General features: G+C 42.0%; 1 protein-coding gene across 7 annotated transcripts in view; it reads left to right on the top strand.

The window, feature by feature from the left end:
• The window catches only part of APPL1 (adaptor protein, phosphotyrosine interacting with PH domain and leucine zipper 1), a 55,185-nt gene that overhangs the window by 30,426 nt on the left and 7,553 nt on the right, over nt 1-17,206 (top strand). For 2 of the 7 annotated variants that reach the window (XM_005288348.4, XM_065550981.1), the window contains 9 exons: nt 1,014-1,070; nt 2,504-2,595; nt 3,170-3,352; nt 5,770-5,819; nt 6,325-6,499; nt 6,615-6,651; nt 8,223-8,369; nt 8,647-8,697; nt 9,099-9,188. In XM_005288348.4, the coding sequence (XP_005288405.2) occupies nt 1,014-1,070; nt 2,504-2,595; nt 3,170-3,352; nt 5,770-5,819; nt 6,325-6,499; nt 6,615-6,651; nt 8,223-8,369; nt 8,647-8,697; nt 9,099-9,188 (882 nt within the window). Of the gene's footprint in view, nt 1-1,013; nt 1,071-2,503; nt 2,611-3,169; nt 3,353-5,769; nt 5,820-6,324; nt 6,500-6,614; nt 6,652-8,222; nt 8,370-8,646; nt 8,698-9,098; nt 9,189-17,206 lie in introns of all 7 variants that reach the window. The other 5 variants (XM_005288347.4, XM_008167988.4, XM_065550980.1 and 2 more) reach the window with 3 other exon arrangements.

Raw genomic sequence — 17,206 nt, 5'->3', positions numbered from 1 at the left:
CATTTCACTAAATTCTTGAATCTCTTTAGGGTTTTCCAGAAGTTGTGTGTAGCAAATCTGTTAAACGCCATTAAATATTTGCTAAATAAAAATATTTATTACTTTGCATTCATTTTTAATATAGACTTTCTTGATGCAAGAATAAAAACTTAATGTTTGTAAGCTTTTTGATTTCTATAATGCAAGTCTGAGCAGGCAGTTAAAGGGGGATATTGCGAAAGCATGCTGCTCTGTTTTGCTGAATATACGCTGCAATCATCGGGGCATGCACTCATGCACTTTGACAAGGACCCCTAAATTCCTGTGATATTTTTATCACCTGGATATACCCTTCATTCCCCTCTCCTTCCCCCCCCCCCGCACATCTATGAAACATAGCAGAAAATACTCACTTTTGTAAAATTAGTGAGTTATTTTTGACAGTGATTGTTTTTGAGGATGTTTTTTTTGCTAAGATGCCCAATTGAACCAGCTCTGCTCCCTGGGCCTCAGCTCCCATCACAGTGTTCAGCAGCCCACCTCATAACCTCCTTTTTCCAAGCGTGCCAGAGAATGAGGTGGAGCTTGTAGCCAGCTTCAGCAGCTCATCTCCCCAGCAATTTGGGCCTCTGCTGCTGCACTGTTCTCCAAGTAGCCCAGCTGGCTAGCCTACAAACTTCTGGCTACAAGCTGAATTCTAGCTTGGGCTCCATGGAACAGTGTAGGCAGCATGCATTGTAATCCAATTTACTCCCCCTTTCAGGGAAAAGTTGACAAATAAGAGGCAGCTGCAAGCAAGTTTCAGTAAGGCAGGAGATAGAAAACAAAATATTGGGTGCTGGCTGCAATATTCTGGAGGTAAATTCTGCTATATAGTGAATTTCATGGCAAATTCAGTGAAATACATAGGCCCTGGCCTGTCACTCCTTAAAGTGACAAATTTGGTGGGAAGAAAAATCAGCTAAGATATTTAAACAGGTTTTTAAAACTACAATATACTTATTAATGCTTCCCTTTTTTTCCCTCTCTTTTAGTGGATATGTACAATAAACAACATCTCTAAACAGATATACCTAAGTGAAAACCCTGAGGTAATGTTGATCATTTGTTTTATAATACCCAAAACTAACCCAAAGAAATACATTTAAATTTAGAAATGTATTCATTTTAAGAGATCTGCTAGACCTAATTTGATAGTATGAAATTAAGTTGAATGCTTCTTACATCTCAGACTAGAAATTTTTCATGGCAGGAAATGTAACTTTGTTTTGTAAAGCAATGTGTGTATTGGCAGCACTATAAACTTCTATAAGCAAGTAATACACATTTCTTCCACCTGAATGATGAAAAGAGGGCACATTAAAATCTAGCATTACTGAAAATGTAAATAACATTCTAAAAGTTGGTTTTCAAGAACTTGTACCTGTATTTTGCTTATCACAAATCATTGTGGTGAGCGATGGAAAACTTCACTTTCTAATCGAGCTGACTGTCAAATAATCCTATGAATAGGGCCCTACCAAATTCACAGCAATGAAAAACACATCCCGGACTGTGAAATCTGGTCTTTTGTGTGCTTGTACCCTATACTATACAGATTTCACATCCTATGACCATGAAATTGACCAAAATGGACTGTTAATTTGGTAGGGCCCTATCTATGAACAAAATTAACATATTTACAGTTTGTGTAGGAAGGAGGCTATGCATGGAGCTAATCAAAGTGGTCTTGATTATTCAATAGGTGGCAAAATATAACTCGGGTTATTCAGAGCTCTTGGAGGACACCCAAAATCTTTGTAAATTAGGGTAATTGGTTGAATAAATGCTCACACTTCTTACTTGCAACTGCTAAGTGATTCTCACAGGTGATGTTACTGCTTTCTGCTAGATATGTGGGGTATGTATATAAATCAAATGAAATACTTTTCTGCCTCAGACCTTTGGCAGGTGCAGTGTTGTGAAGCACCAGAATGGTAACCTTCCACTGAACATATTCTAAAGTTGAGAACTAATGGAAGCATAATATACAGGCACTATATTAAATTGTACATGAATCCGCTATGGAACCATGAAATATAAGCTCATCATTAAATACAGGAAACTTGACAAGTGTAGATCTGCCAGTTCAGTGTGAAATGAAAATGTTGCTTGTGATACCAGTTTTCAATTTTTGGACTAATAATGAGTTTGTGGATAATAGCAAAGCTATTTGTGTGATCGAGTCTAAATTAACTAAACTGTAAATAGGAAACCAAAGGTTTTTGTTGTCCCTACTATGCAGTTACTAACGTCAGTGAAACAAATGTGAGTTACATACATGAATATTTTGATGAATACAGAGCTGGGGCCATCTATCATCCTGGTATTAACAGGTGTTGCCATTGATAGGGACATGTGTGGTTCCAGCATAGGTTCAATTTATAGTTTCTCTTACTGCATGTAAATAAAACTTAAACTGAACATTCTAAATTGAATTTGGAGAAAATGTTTTCAGTTACCTTTTTTTCTTTTAATTACTTAGGAAATTGCTGCACGTGTAAATCAATCCGCTCTGGAGGCTGTCACCCCCTCTCCTTCCTTCCAACAGAGACATGAGAGCATGCGGCCAACAATGTACAGTACAGAACAGTTGGTCATTTTAAGAGCACATTTCTAATGGGTGTCTGGTGAAGGCTTCTAAAATAACATGATTTGCAGAAAAGGTTTCAGTTGTCTACAGTGACTTTTAAAACCTTTAACAGGATAAAAAGTTCTTGAACAATGTAGCAAATGAATTTTTGATAAATATTTTAATGTTCTATGATGTATATTAAGAAATAAATGATGCAGCACTATATCCCAGTTTTGGTACTTTACCATTTAAGCCATGAGGCTAATTTGTTGACTTTTGACAATCTTGATTCAATTTTCTCAATATTTTTAACAACTAGCATCAGACTTCTAGCTGTAGGATATTTCACATTCTAGTATGTTAGTGCCGTAACAGTGATGAGAGAAAGTAGTAAATGATTGAAATTGAATCTAGACTGCATTTCTTTTTACTCGGTAATGATAGTATTGTTCCTCTTGAATTTCTTCTAATATTTGCTTGTTTTATTTTTCCCAAGTTTCAGACTATTATATTTGTTTCCACGGTGGAGTTTCATTTGTTATCAATAAGCTTACATCTCTCTCTGTTTTGTTTTAGACAATCTCGGCCCCCGACAGCTCGTACTAATAGCTCTGGGTCTTTGGGATCTGAATCAGCAGCTTTATCAGCACTTTCCTTGGATTCCCTTGTTGCCCCTGACACACCGATACAATTTGACATAATTTCTCCAGTTAGTGAAGATCAGCCTGGTCAGGCAAAAGCATCAGGGCAATCGGGCAGGTAGGAGAAACAGTGGAAGAAAAATCCTTGTATTTGTCTGTTTTACAATTACAGAAACAAAAGTAAGGAAAGCGTATCCAGCCAGTAACTTTATCATGTGTATTGTGTTTGCTTTGATGTTTTTTGTGATAAGTATGCAGAGAGCAGGGCTGCAAAACAGTATCTTAGTCACACATAACTGTGAAAATGCCAAGTATTTACTGTAGATTCAAGATGTAGTTTTTCAGTTTTGCAGCAGCTTTTCTCACCGTGTTTAACAACTTATGCTTCGTAATCATTTGGTTTTAAAAAATATATTTTCCTTTCCTATTGCTTGCTCGCTCAGCACCTTGGGTATTTCCTCTTGGAAACTCAAGAGAAATTTGGTAGCCCTGCCTCCAGGTGATGATGGCATACTGATGGCACTCTTCCTAAACTAAAAGGTGAGTGAAAATGATCTAGGCTTCTAGAGCAATCTTCTACAGACAGGTTATCCCAAAATATAAAACCACTTCTTTCTCTTGCTTGTTTTTGTTTGTTTTATTTTCCCATTCAAAATAAGATGCCTGATAAGATACTGTGCATTGCCTTTACAGAACTGTTTGTACAGAATTCAAGTATTAATCTTTTTTCGTTGATAGTAGATCCCATTCATCTGAGGGAAACTGAAAACTAGTTTGTGACTTAAGTCTTGTGACTTATGGGTGTCTTCTTACAAAAATATTTGAGTTGTGAGTTGTTTGACTCCATGCTGGAGTGTCTGCTACCAGAGAGAAGAAACTTAGAGTTCACACAGGAAAAAAAAAATTTAAATCGTGTGATGTACAGTATTCAACTCAACTCATTTTTCCTTTTTGTTAGAAGAATAATGAGACTGTTAAACAGTGCATCAAATTAAGTATACAACATATTGATTAAAATAGGTTGATAAGACCTGAACTGGATTCTAGGCAATGAAAAACATATAATAGTGTACCTAAAACTCATGTCAATAAAGATATTTTTTTATCATATACATTCATGATTTTGTCTCGGGTGGGAGAGATTACATAGAGATGCAGTGAATATTTCCCTAAAAAGATTTTTAAAAAACTACTACAACATTTGGTATAGATTGGCAATGTGGTGTACTTGTCTTAGTACCATTATCACAATACTTTTTAAAAAATTGTCACTGCGTTTCAGGTACAAATATGAAGTACATCTGTTAGGTGATTTTTTTGCATTTCATTAGACCACAAAAAGCTTAGAATTTACTATTCTGATTTTGAGAGCCTGAAAATGTCTGAGCACCAAGAAAGTCTGGCTGTGGGAATTTTCCTAGGTATATTTGAACAGATGAACAATCTTTTTTTGGGACTTGCCATTGTTCTATACATTTTTTGCCATGCAAACTTTAGTTCAGAGTTTAATTATTTAGTTCAATGATTATCCAAAGTTCACACGCCACTTTTGATTAGTTTAAGTTAACATTTCATTATTAACTTAAAGATTACCAATCTTATCTCATAGGCCACACAAATAAAGAAGACAGACTTATTCTATATTACATATCAAGGCAGAGTCGGATTTATTCTAAAAATTAATTTTAGGACCATATCAGACAATATGGAAAAAGTGACACCTTCACTTGTTTCCTGGTAAAAGCTGATATGAAATTTAACTCTTATTTTTCAGCTGTCCTCATTGAGAGTTTTCAGCTATCCCAATTAGCCAAGAGAATACCTTTCCTTTCTCCATTCTCCTTGAGAGCTTCAGCTAGTTTCCCAACTCCAAATTTTCTTTTTACATTACTTTCTTTCTCTTGAGAAATGCAGACTGGAAGCCTAGAGTATTTTCACTTTATTATAATTGAGAGTAATTATATCTCTGCTGAGAGTCAGAAATAGCCACATTTCTCTTGACCCTCTAGGAGTAAAACCCCAGGGATGTTTTCAAAGAGCTGCATTTGAGACAAAACCAGTGACTTCTCTGCAGTGAGTAATTCAACAGCTTGAAAAAGTGGGGAAAGGTGTGCTGTTTTCAATTAATCTCTTAGAGGACTACCTTTTGGGTGCGCTTCCTGAAGCTGTTCAATGAGACCTAATCCCTTAAAACTGTGTCTTTTCAAAAATTAAGAAGGTTAAGTGATTCATTGGGGTTGTATTTATGTGCAGACAACAAGCTCAAATTGCATTCCTACCACAACAGTGGGACAAATAGCACCTGGTATTTCCTCCTCACTCCCCAGATCCTGCGCTCTCCACTCAAATGCAGCAGCTTGTGTCTTAAACCCACATCTAGTAAGTCTGTCCTTGTGACTCAGAGGTGGCTATCGATTTTGATCCCAATCTGTGAAATTATTATATGTTGCTTTATTTGATGTAGAATGAGTCTAGATTATATGTCAGTGGTTTTTGCACTCTGACTCCTGGTTTAATCTTTTAATTTTTTAATAGACGTACAAACCCATTTGGTGACTCTGGAGACAAAAAATCTGAAACAGAAGGTAAAACAGGATTTCACTTAAGTACAAAATATTCTTGATTGAGATGCTCTTCAAAACGAATTGGATTTTTATAGCAGCTATAAAATTAAGACTTGTATGCCAGTATTCAGTTAAAGCATACTTGAGTGCTTTCTTCATGTATAGCAGCGGTCTCTAAAATAATTAGCTCAGCACCCATTTCTGGACTGCTGGATTTCATTAGCACATACTGTATCAGATGAGTCAGGTGAGATTACAGTCTGGAAGTCTAACCATTTGAGTCTTTCATGTTCACTAAACCTAAGTGAAAAACAGATGTGTATCTTGCTGTTTCAATAACTGCATCTGTCATTCATCAAAATATTGGAAGTATAATTTTGAGTTAGAGTGGGTTGGGATTTTGTTTATAAGATTTTACTAACTTAGAAATCCTTCTTTTGTGATTAGTCATGGAAACAGTAATGTTTAAATAGGAAAGCCCAGAAATGGTTTGGTACTGCTTATTAAATACTCTTATCTGTCTTAGATTCCATTCTTCACCAGTTATTTATTGTAAGATTCCTTGGCTCCATGGAGGTTAAATCTGATGAAAGTCCAGATGTTGTTTATGAAACAATGCGCCAAATTCTAGCAGCCCGGGCTATCCATAATATTTTCAGGATGACAGAATCACATTTATTAGTCAGTTGTGACTGTTTAAAGTAAGTATCCTTCCTAAATTTTACTGAAGTTGACTTTAACAAGTATATTTTCAAATGGCGCTTTCAATTTGGTAAAATTTACTTTGTGATTTGTTTGTTTAATTAACATTTTTAGGTTAATAGATCCACAGACGCAAGTTACAAGGCTCAGGGTAAGTAATTTAAGTGCTCATGTTAAAGCAACCAATTATTTTTTCTGATTTTATGTCTAATTTTGTTTGAATACAATTTTCATTCTCTTAAATATCAACAGTACTGTGATACTGTGTAATGAGATTTCTAAACGATTTCCCACAAAATGTAGGTTATCAGTTTAGAGAATTATGTATTAAAATGGCTAAGTGAAAAAGACTGTTTTGGGTGATGAATTAATTTGATTAAGTAAACATTTCAAACGGTGGCTTTTTCATTATTTGAAATGGCAAGAGCATAATAAAATTAGCAAGATAGGTTTGTGTAGTGAGTAGTACAAAGTCAGACATTAACACTAAAGTTGGGATGTCAGTTACATGAGTCAGGAAATTCAAAAGATCATGGTTCTAATGCATTATTAAATTGGCCATGTTGGCGTGTCTTGTATGTGACATGTCTTATGGTCAACTTATTTTTATCTCTATAAATTAATAATACAGAGTAATGTCTTGCATTCTAAAAGAAACCAATGGAATACTTGACATAAAATATATCAATATGTCCACGTTCACCTTCCAGTAACAACCTTAATTTTTTTTAATTTTTGATTTGTTTGCTTAATTTTTTTAGTCTGTATTGCATGAACAATAATGCTTTACATTTGATCTCTGGGTCTTTTTTAGAGAGCCAAAGAGAATTAAATGTGTTCTTAAGTGTCTTAAGGGCTCTTTTTAATAGATGAAGTATGTAAAACTTCTCAATGCTAAAAGCAGCTGTGCATTCATGAACTTTAAGGCCTTAAGTGCAGAGCTGTCTTAGGGCTGTAAGCTGTTAAAGGTGACATAAGGCAATTCATCATGTGCCCAGTGCTCTAAACTGTTTTAGTATAAGGACTCCAAAAAAACTAAATTAAAAAAAAATTGTGGTGTAACCATTTTAACTTTGAATTGTCATAATTTAAAACTAATTTTAAACTATTTTCTTCAAACTTGGGTTGTTTTCCATCTTTTGTGAAGTTTTGAAAAGAACCCAAGTTTGAAATTTCTAGCTTCAGCCTTTTTTTAATTATGGGAGTGCAAAAATGTCAACTGAACATAATACAAAAAGTGTGTGTGTGTGCGCGCATGCGCGCGCACAACTCAAAGTTCCTGAACGTATTCAGGTCATAGTTTTCAAAAACAATCCATCCTTGGACTGACACCATATATTGAAAATTTAGTCCCAGAAGGAATTTATATGAGAGAGCTGAGTATCTAAAAAAGAGTGTGCGTGCACATGCTTAGAAAGGAAACAGGAACTCAGACTTCACTGTAACATTAGTTGTATGCAAATGCTACACTACTCTCTGCACAATATACATTTTTGTAAGATCTGCATGTGTTTGGTCACTGAATGTTTTTGATAACCTGTTTCAGTTTGCTGCAATGCCAAAAGCATTATCCAGCAATTTGAGCAGGATATAATAAAATTCTTTCTACTGATCATGTCCATTTGTTTTGTTATTTTAATAAGCTACAGTATATCGATATCTGGTATTCAAAGATGTATAGACCAAACTTTAAATTCCCATTATTTCATCCTTTTTTGGCAGTTTCCTTTGCCAAGTATAGTCTTGTACGCTACACACCAGGAGAATAAACGCCTTTTTGGATTTGTGCTTCGGTCTTCAGGAGGGAGAGCTGAGAGCCATACAACATCTGTCTGTTATATATTTGAATCAAACAATGAAGGGGAAAAGGTATTACCATGTTATTTACACTTTTATCTTGTTTCAAATCTGAAGTGGATTTCAAAGTCTTAGTTCTCATTCAAGTTGTATGAAGAAATTTTTGAAGTGGGGTTTTTTGTTTGTTTGTTTGTTTGTTTTTATGTTTTAAAAAAAGTTAGGCTGTCAGTCCAAGGATCTGAAAGTGCTTTAATACACAAAGTCTTTCTGAAGTTGTGGGAATTTTTCTTAATTTTAAAGGAATATTTTTTTTTCATACTTTCTGAATATTCAATTTGTTTATATTTAGATTTGCGACTCTGTTGGACTGGCAAAACAGATTGCTTTTCATGCAGAATTGGTAAGATTCTTAAGTAGGGGAAAAAAGGTGTGTGTGGGTGTGTACATGCAAAATGCAGCATGCTAAGTATATAGATAATAGCACTATGTGTCTCGCAGCAATCTGCAGATTAAGAATTTCTACAGAGTCTATTGCATAGTATCTAGGTGATATTTAAACTTGTCAATAAGTGATAAAGATTTAATAGGTTTCATACTAAGACTGATTGGAAAAGGGTATTGCAGATACATTTTTTTTGTTCATTTCAGCAGAGATAAGTCATTTAAGGTAAGAATAATGGTACACATACTTCATTAAATCAAACACTGATATAACTATCTTAAGGAAACTCCTACAAAGTGGCAGTGTTTTATATATCCCAATTTACAAAGATTAGCCTTATTATATCTTTATCTCTTTAGGATCATAGAGCATCAGAAAAACAAAAAGAAATAGACAAAGTAAAAGAGAAACAACAGAAAGAACTCAGTAAACAAAAGCAAATTGAAAAGGTATGTCTCACGATTACTTATAGTACTAATATTTTCTTATTTATTAACCTACATGCTGCTTTCATGGCACTGTACGCCAAACTACAACGTCACATTCATTAGTAGAAAAAACACTGTGGGCTTGATTTTTACCTGGAAACTCAGCCAATTTGATTTTTTTTTTTTTTTTTTGCTAAATGTACTAAATTTTGGATTTTGACATCTTTGTATGTCTTAGACTATAGAAACATTTTAGTGTTAAATCTGAACAATTTTATTTCTGTGTCACTTCCTGAATCTAAACTTTAGTAAAGGTTCAACTTTTTTTAAAATTTCCATGTGGTTGGCAGCATTGTTATAGCCAAGCTCTTTGTGGATGATGATGGTATGTCAGTCTTTAGGCTAAAGGCCTCATATTTTCAGTGCTGATAGTCAGCTTTGCAAATTCATGCCGCCTCCCCCTAGGCATTGAGCATACCCTGCTACCACAGCAGTGGACCCCTTGATCTGATGCTGCAAGCAAGTTTTAATATTTTAAATTTTAGTCTAGATCCTGATCGAAGCAACCTGAGAGAACATGCATATAAGATGCAACAGATGATGTATTTGAACTCCTCTTATATAGAAACTGCTTTTAAAAGTTTAGCCTTTTGAAAAATGATCAACTTTTACTTGCAACTGGGGGCAGAGTCAAACTGTAACTCTAAAAATATTGTTAACCTAACTGTTACTGTTGCATTGTTTTACTGACTTTAAAATTTTAATAAATAATAAAACTCCATAATCAAATGGTCTATTATGAAATCTTACACATCAGAAATCATAAATGTCATATTGTATTTCAAAGTTTGAGTTCTTCTGCAATAATGCTCATCAGTTTAGAATTGAGTTTGCTGAGAATATGAATACATTACTTAGTAGAATAAAATATTTTCTTGTTAGTTGTTCACATAGAACTAGCTACTGCCCAGGTGGATGAAACTGATGATTAAAATGATTTGTAATTTAAATTAAATATAGATTAATTAAAAACACCTATTAAAATTATATTTGAAATCATGATTGCCTATGTTAAGGCCTACTAAAATAATTTAATTTAAATTTTAAAGAAAATTAAGCAGTATGTGTTTTCTGCAAATTTTTTTTTTTTTTTTTTTTTAAAGTCAAACCACTTAACTGGTGGAAAACATATAGAACCAGTGTTTGACAGCAGTCGCCTCTTCTGCAGGTGCAAAGAATATTTTCTGCATTTCAGTTTATTCAACCAGTTCAGTTCAATGACTAGCTCATTCAAAGTTCAGAAACCAGTGGGAGTTGAAATAGCAGTAAGGTTTTCCTCTTTAGGTCTATGAATAAAAACTAGATGTGAGAGAATGAAGTCTACTAGTTCTAAAATCTTGAAGGACATTCTGGTCACCATCAGTTCAGTTCATTCACTAAAGATAATATTTCAATAAATCAGTTAGTTTAAAATGCAAAATGTTTTGATGAACCTTTTTTTAATGTATCCAGTACAGTTAAGGTAGTTTTATTTAGTAAATTAAAAAAAAATTTAAACACTGTTTCTGTGCATTTAATTAAATTTGGATTTTCATCCACATACAACGTGATACATCACAAGTAAAAAAATTAATATTCATCTAGTAAATCAGAAATGCATCATTCACTAATTTCTAAAACAATAAATGTACAAATTAAGAATCTGAATGAAGGTAAATTTAAGCTTAAATAAATATTCGTAGATATATTATATCCTCTTGATTAGCAAAAAGAAGCACCAAATTTAGCCTAAAAATTGAATTTAGTTGCAAATGAATACTTTTTAATGGTTACCGCCACCAAATGAAAAATCAACTTTTTTTTAGGAAAATAACTAAAAAGTACAAATGCAAGACAAGATTAAAATTGATTATTTAAATCAAGATTTCCTTTCTGCTTGAAATCCGTCTACGCTGGTCACTGAAATTATTTGTTCTTCTTCGAGTGATTATTCATGTCCATTCCAAGCAGGTGTGTGCGCGCCGCGTGCACGCCAGCTGGAAGATTTTAGTATAGCAGCGTCCGTAGGGTCGGCTTCGGCGCCCCCTGGAGTGGCGCCTTCATGGCGCTGTATATAGGGGCCAGCCGACCCTCCACCCCCTCAGTTCCTTCTTACCGCCGATGACGGCTAGCTGGAACTTCGCTTGCTCTTCAGCAATCGTGGCAGTGTTCCGTCGTTGTTGTAAATAGTTAGTTTGTTGTTTACTGTTAACTTAGATAGTAGTTGGGAGGGTTTTCCCCAAGTTTTCGTCGCCCCGCTGGGGCATGCCCGCGTCCCCAGGGTTCAAATTCTGCCGGGACTGCGGGAAATTCATGCCGAAGAGTGACCTGCACTCTTCGTGCTTCAGGTGCGTAGGGGAGAGCCACCAAAGAGATAGGTGCAGTATCTGCAGGGTTTGTCGCCCCAGGACTCTCAAAGATAGAGAGCAGAGACTTAAAGTCCTCCTAATGGAGGCGGCCCTGCGGCTGCAATCAAATCCCGGGCCTACCGAGCCAGCACCCAGCACTTCATCCTCGGTGCGCAGTGCCCCGGCACCGGCGATAAATCATGAGGCCAAGGCCCCCAAACCCCGGCACCGGAGAGAGTCAGCACACAAGAAACCAGCCTCGATGAGACATCGTTCCCCATCGCCAGTGCTGGTTAAAAAGAAGAGACCTGTGAGGGAACACTCCCCCCCACCGGGACTCTAAGGGGCCGGTGCCGTCCACGAGTGCTACAGGACAGTCCGCGCCGCAGACCCATTCGGCCATCCCGTTGACTCCCGCCTCGGAGAGGGTACGGTTGAGTCCGGACAGGCCTAGATCCCCGGATATGATGGAGGACGTGCGCCTCCCATCGACGCCGGAGGCGTTCGAGGCCGCCTCAGACCTCTTGAGCCTCCCGGTGCCGGCGTCGCCGCACCGGTGCAGAGAACCTCCGGCTACCGCTCGACCCCATTATCAATCTAGGGGCAAACCGGCAATGCTCTCGCCGCGCTCCCCGCACCGCGCCACTCTAGCGGCAACGGTGCAGACAGCACCCTTTCTGGCGACAGTGGGTACCGCGCCTCCTATGTCGTCCTACTCAGAGACTTCGGACTCGGAGGTGGACTCGTACCGCTCTAACAGATCGAGGAGTAGGCGATCATCGTCGCATACGAGTACCCAACCGTACCCACCGCAATGGCAGCAGCAGTGGCAACCGCCCCCCCAGTGGCTGTTCTGGACGCTGTGGGCCTATCACCAGTCAGTGGGTCAGGCGTATGGACCCCGCTCATGAGCCGCATCTGTCTGTTCGACGTTGGCGGCCCTGCCACTAATGCCACCACCACTGGCACCGCCGTCTGACAGGAGTGTGCCACAAAGGGACACGGCACCGCCCAGCCAAACAACGGCACCGACAGGGACCTTGCTCCCAACGCCGCAGGCACCGTCCAGCATGCCTCGTCGCTCGGTGTCGACCCCGGTACTGGCCGCGGTGCCACATCCTGAGCCCGCACCGCCGCGCAGCCTGAGTACCGTGTGCCGCAGGCCCTCGTAGCGGGAGAGGGGGTAGATGAAGGCCCTCTTCAGGGGATCTCTTCCTCCTCATCTCCGGATGAGGCAGTAGCGGGAACTTCAGCGGCACCGGCCCTAGAGGACAATAGAGTCCTCCAACAGCTGCTTACTCGAGTAGCCCAAAGCCTCTCGATCCAGACTGAGGAGATTGAGGTGGATACAGATCCGGTGGTGGACATCCTGACCCCGTCGGGCCCGTCCAGGGTAGCCCTACCTCTCATAAAGACCATTACGGACACAACCCACACCTTGTGGCAAACTCCAGCCTCATTGGCCCCTACGGCTAAAAGGACTGAGAGGCGATATTTTGTTCCATCCAAGGGCTATGAACATCTTTATACATACCTTCCCCCGGACTCCCTAGTGGTAGATGCGGCCAACCAGAGGGAACGCCAAGGGTTTCAGAGAGCTACCCCCAAAAATAGAGAGGCCAAAAAGTTGGACCTGTTCGGGAGCAAGGTATATTCAACAGGGGGCCAGCAGTTGCGCATTGCCAATCAGCAAGCCATAGTGAGCCGGTATGGACATAACACGTGCTCGGCTTTGTCTAGGTTCGCGGACCTCCTTCCACAGGAGACGCGAACCGAGTTTTCAGCCCTGGTTGAAGAGGGGAGATTGATTACCCAGGCTTCCCTCCAGGCGGCCTTGGACGAGGCCGCTTCAGCCTCACGCACGTTGGCGACTAGTCTGGTCATGAGGCGCGGAGCCTGGCTTCAAGTTTCCGGCCTCCCTCATGAGGTCCAACAAATGATCCAAGACCTCCCCTTCGAAGGGCCCATGCTTTTCTCGGAGAAGACTGATAAGAGGCTTCATAGCCTAAAGGATTGACAGACCACCCACCGTTCATTGGGCCTACACACCCCGGTCACCCAGCGTAGGCAGTTCTGGCCACCACAGGCCCCACGGCCGTACCAGCCTCAAAATTGAGGGGATGCCTTGCGCAGAAGGGCAAGGACAGGCAGGAGAAGGCAACAACCGCCGCCCTTCGGCCAGTCATCTGCCCAACCAAGGCCTACACAGGGGTCTAGATCACCATTTTGATGGCTTGGTCGAGGACGACCTCCCAGTCAGAACCCTGGATCCGTCCAACCTTACCTTCTCGTCACGTCTGTCCCCCTTCTATCGTGCATGGGCCCGGATCACATCGGACACTTGGGTGCTTCGCACGGTAGAGAGGGGATATTCTATCCAGTTCTCCCTCCCGCCCCACCAGCCCCCCTCCCTGTCCCTCTTCAGGGACCTCTCTCACGAGCAACTTCTCCTTCAAGAAGTTCAGTTCCTCCTCGCGTCCGGGGCAGTAGAGGAGGTTCCTCAGGAGCTACGGGGCAGGGGCTTCTACTCTCGCTATTTCCTAATACCGAAAGCGAAAGGGGGCCTCAGACCTATTCTGGACTTGCGGCGGCTCAACAAGTTTGTAAAGAAGCTCAAGTTCCGCATGGTCTCCCTGTCCTCCATCATTCCTTCCATGGATCCAGGAGACTGGTATGCCGCCCTCGACTTAAAGGACACATACTTTCACATTGCGATAATCCCTCAGCACAGGCGTTACCTCAGGTTTCTCGTGGGCAATGCTCATCTACAATTTACGGTTCTGCCCTTTGGTCTGTCAGCAGCCCCAAGGGTCTTCACGAAGTGCATGGCAGTCGTGGCAGCCTTCCTGTGCAGGCAGGGGATTCAGGTATTTCCCTACCTGGACGATTGGCTCATCAAGGGCAGGACCAAGGCGCAGGTGGAGGCTCAGGTGGTCTTTACCAGGCAGACCTTCCTCGAGCTCGGCCTCTTACTCAACGAGGCCAAGTCCACACTATCTCCAACCCCAAAAATCGAATTCATAGGGGCAGTTCTGGACTCGACACACGCCAGGGCATAGCTCCCAGAGGCCAGATTCCAGACTATGTTCAACATTATCCTCGGCCTCCAACGTTACCTGACCACCACAGCAAGAAACTGCCTCAAATTACTAGGGCACATGGCGGCATGTATCTACGTGGTGAGACACGCCAGACTCAGACTGCGCCCACTCCAGTCCTGGTTGGCAGGGGTTTATCGGCCAGTCAGGGACTCCCTAGAATTAGTGGTGACGTTACCTCGGCCGGTGTTGGACTCCCTTCAATGGCGGCTCGACCGCGGGAGGTCCGCACGGGAGTGGCTTTCCTTGACCCCGAGCCCTCCCTATCCCTGGTAATAGATGCATCGGATCGGGGATTGGGTGCACATCTGGGCGGCCTCAGAACCCAAGGCCTTTGGTCACGAGAGGATCTTTCATTGCACATCAATGTCAGGGAATTACGAGCAGTGCGCCTCGCATGCATAGCCTTCAAATCCCAGCTGGCAGGCAGGTGCGTTACGGTCCTCACGGACAACACTCCAATGATGTTCTATATCAACAAACAGGGTGGTGCTCGCTCCTCTCCCCTGTGCCGGGAGGCCCTCGCGTTATGGGACTTTTGCGTAAAGAACGTAATTCACCTGACAGCATCCTACCTCCCGGGGACGCACAACGGGCTTGCGGACGCCCTCAGCCGCTCGTTCCAGGGTCACAAGTGGTCTATCCGCTGGGATATAGTACTCTCAATTTTCCGGCTCTGGGGTCATCCCCAGGTGGACCTGTTTGCCTCCACCGAGAACATGAAGTGTCGTCAATTCTGCTTCCTCATGGGACGCAGTCCGGGGTCTCTAACGGATGCCTTTCTCCTCTCTTGGGCAGACGGGCTATTTTACGCCTTTCCCCCCGATTCCCATGTTTCACAGAGTAATCCTCAAGGCCCGCAGAGATCATGCTTGGCTCATCCTGATAGCGCCTGCGTGGCCGCGCCAGCACTGGTACACGTCTCTCCTGCACATGTCTATGCGGGTGCCCCTCAGGTTGCCCCTACTACCAGACTTGATCACACAGGATCGCGGTCACCTCCTTCACCCGAACCTGGAGTCACTCCACCTTACAGCCTGGATGCTCCATGGCTAAACCCCGTGGAGATGCAATGCTCTCATCAGGTCAGGCAGGTCCTTCTTGGCAGCAGGAAGCCTTCAACAAGGACCACGTACTCGGCCAAGTGGAAGCGCTTCTCGCTTTGGGCCACACAACGGGGTCATGCTCTCCCCGATCCCCCTTATCCTGGACTATTTACTATATCTCAGACACCTGGGACTGATTCTCTCTTCGGTTCGAGTACACCTTGCTGCCGTCTCAGCGTTCCACCCTGGAGCGGGGGGGTACTTCAGTGTTTGCAAAAACGCTTGTTGGTCGCTTCCTCAAGGGCCTTGACAGGTTGTTCCTGCACATTCGTCAACCCATCCCTGCTTGGGACCTCAATTTAGTCCTGTCCGTCCTCACAGGCCCCCCCTTCGAGCCGCTGGCTTCGTGTTCGCTGTTATATCTTTCATATAAGGTCGCGTTCTTGGTGGCTATCACATCAGCCCGGAGAGTGTCGGAACTCAGAGCTCTAACATCTGAACCTCCATACACCGTCTTCCACGAGGACAAGGTCCAACTCAGGCCGCACCCAGCGTTCCTCCCTAAAGTGGTTTCCCCATTTCACATGGGTCAAGACATTTTTCTCCCAGTGTTTTATCTGAAACCGCACTCCTCTGCGAAGGAGCGTAGGCTGCATTCCCTGGACGTTCGCAGGGCTCTCGCGTTCTATATTGAAAGGACAAGATCCTTCAGGAAATCAACCCAACTTTTTGTCGCCGTGGCCGACAGGATGAAAGGGCTCCCGGTCTTGTCACAGTGAATCTCGGCTTGGATCAGAACCTGCATCCGGGAGTGCTACAGTCGGGCCAATATACCAGCCCTGCCTATCACGGCCCACTCCACAAGAGCGCAGGCCTCTTCCGCTGCGTTCCTGGTTCAGGTCCCGACGCAGGAAATTTGTAGAGCGGCCACCTGGTCCTCAATCCACACCTTTACAGCGCACTACGCACTAGGCCAGAGATGATGCTGCCTTTGGCCATGCAGTACTCCAGTCTGCAGTGACCTCCGATCCCACGGCCTAGATTCGGGCTTGTGAGTCACCTGCTTGGAATGGACATGAACAATCACTCGAAGAAGAAAAAACGGTTACTCACCTTCTTGTAACTGTTGTTCTTCGAGATGTGGTGTTTGTGTCCATTCCAATACCCGCCCTCCTGCCCCTCTGTCGGAGTGTCGTCAAGAAGGAACTGAGGGGGTGGAGGGTCGGCTGGCCCCTATATACAGCGCCATGAAGGCGTCACTCCAGGGAGCGCCGAAGCCGACCCTACGGACACTGCTATAGCAAAATCTTCCGGCTGGCGTGCACACCTGCTTGGAATGGACATGAACAACACATCTTGAAGAACAAAAGTTACGAGAAGGTGAGTAACCGGTTTTTTTCTTGGTTTCCTATAGAATCTTTTAAATTTCTCTCTTCAAAGCATTTCCTAATCAAGTTGCCAGTGCATAGCTCTAAATAAGATAATTTCCACCTTTGCAGAGGGGCACT

Source organism: Chrysemys picta, chromosome 7, assembly GCF_011386835.1.
Source record: "Chrysemys picta bellii isolate R12L10 chromosome 7, ASM1138683v2, whole genome shotgun sequence".
Lineage (NCBI taxonomy): Eukaryota > Metazoa > Chordata > Testudines > Emydidae > Chrysemys > Chrysemys picta.
The sequence above is the reverse complement of the archived record's forward strand: the minus strand, read 5'-3'. Positions and strand labels throughout refer to the sequence as shown.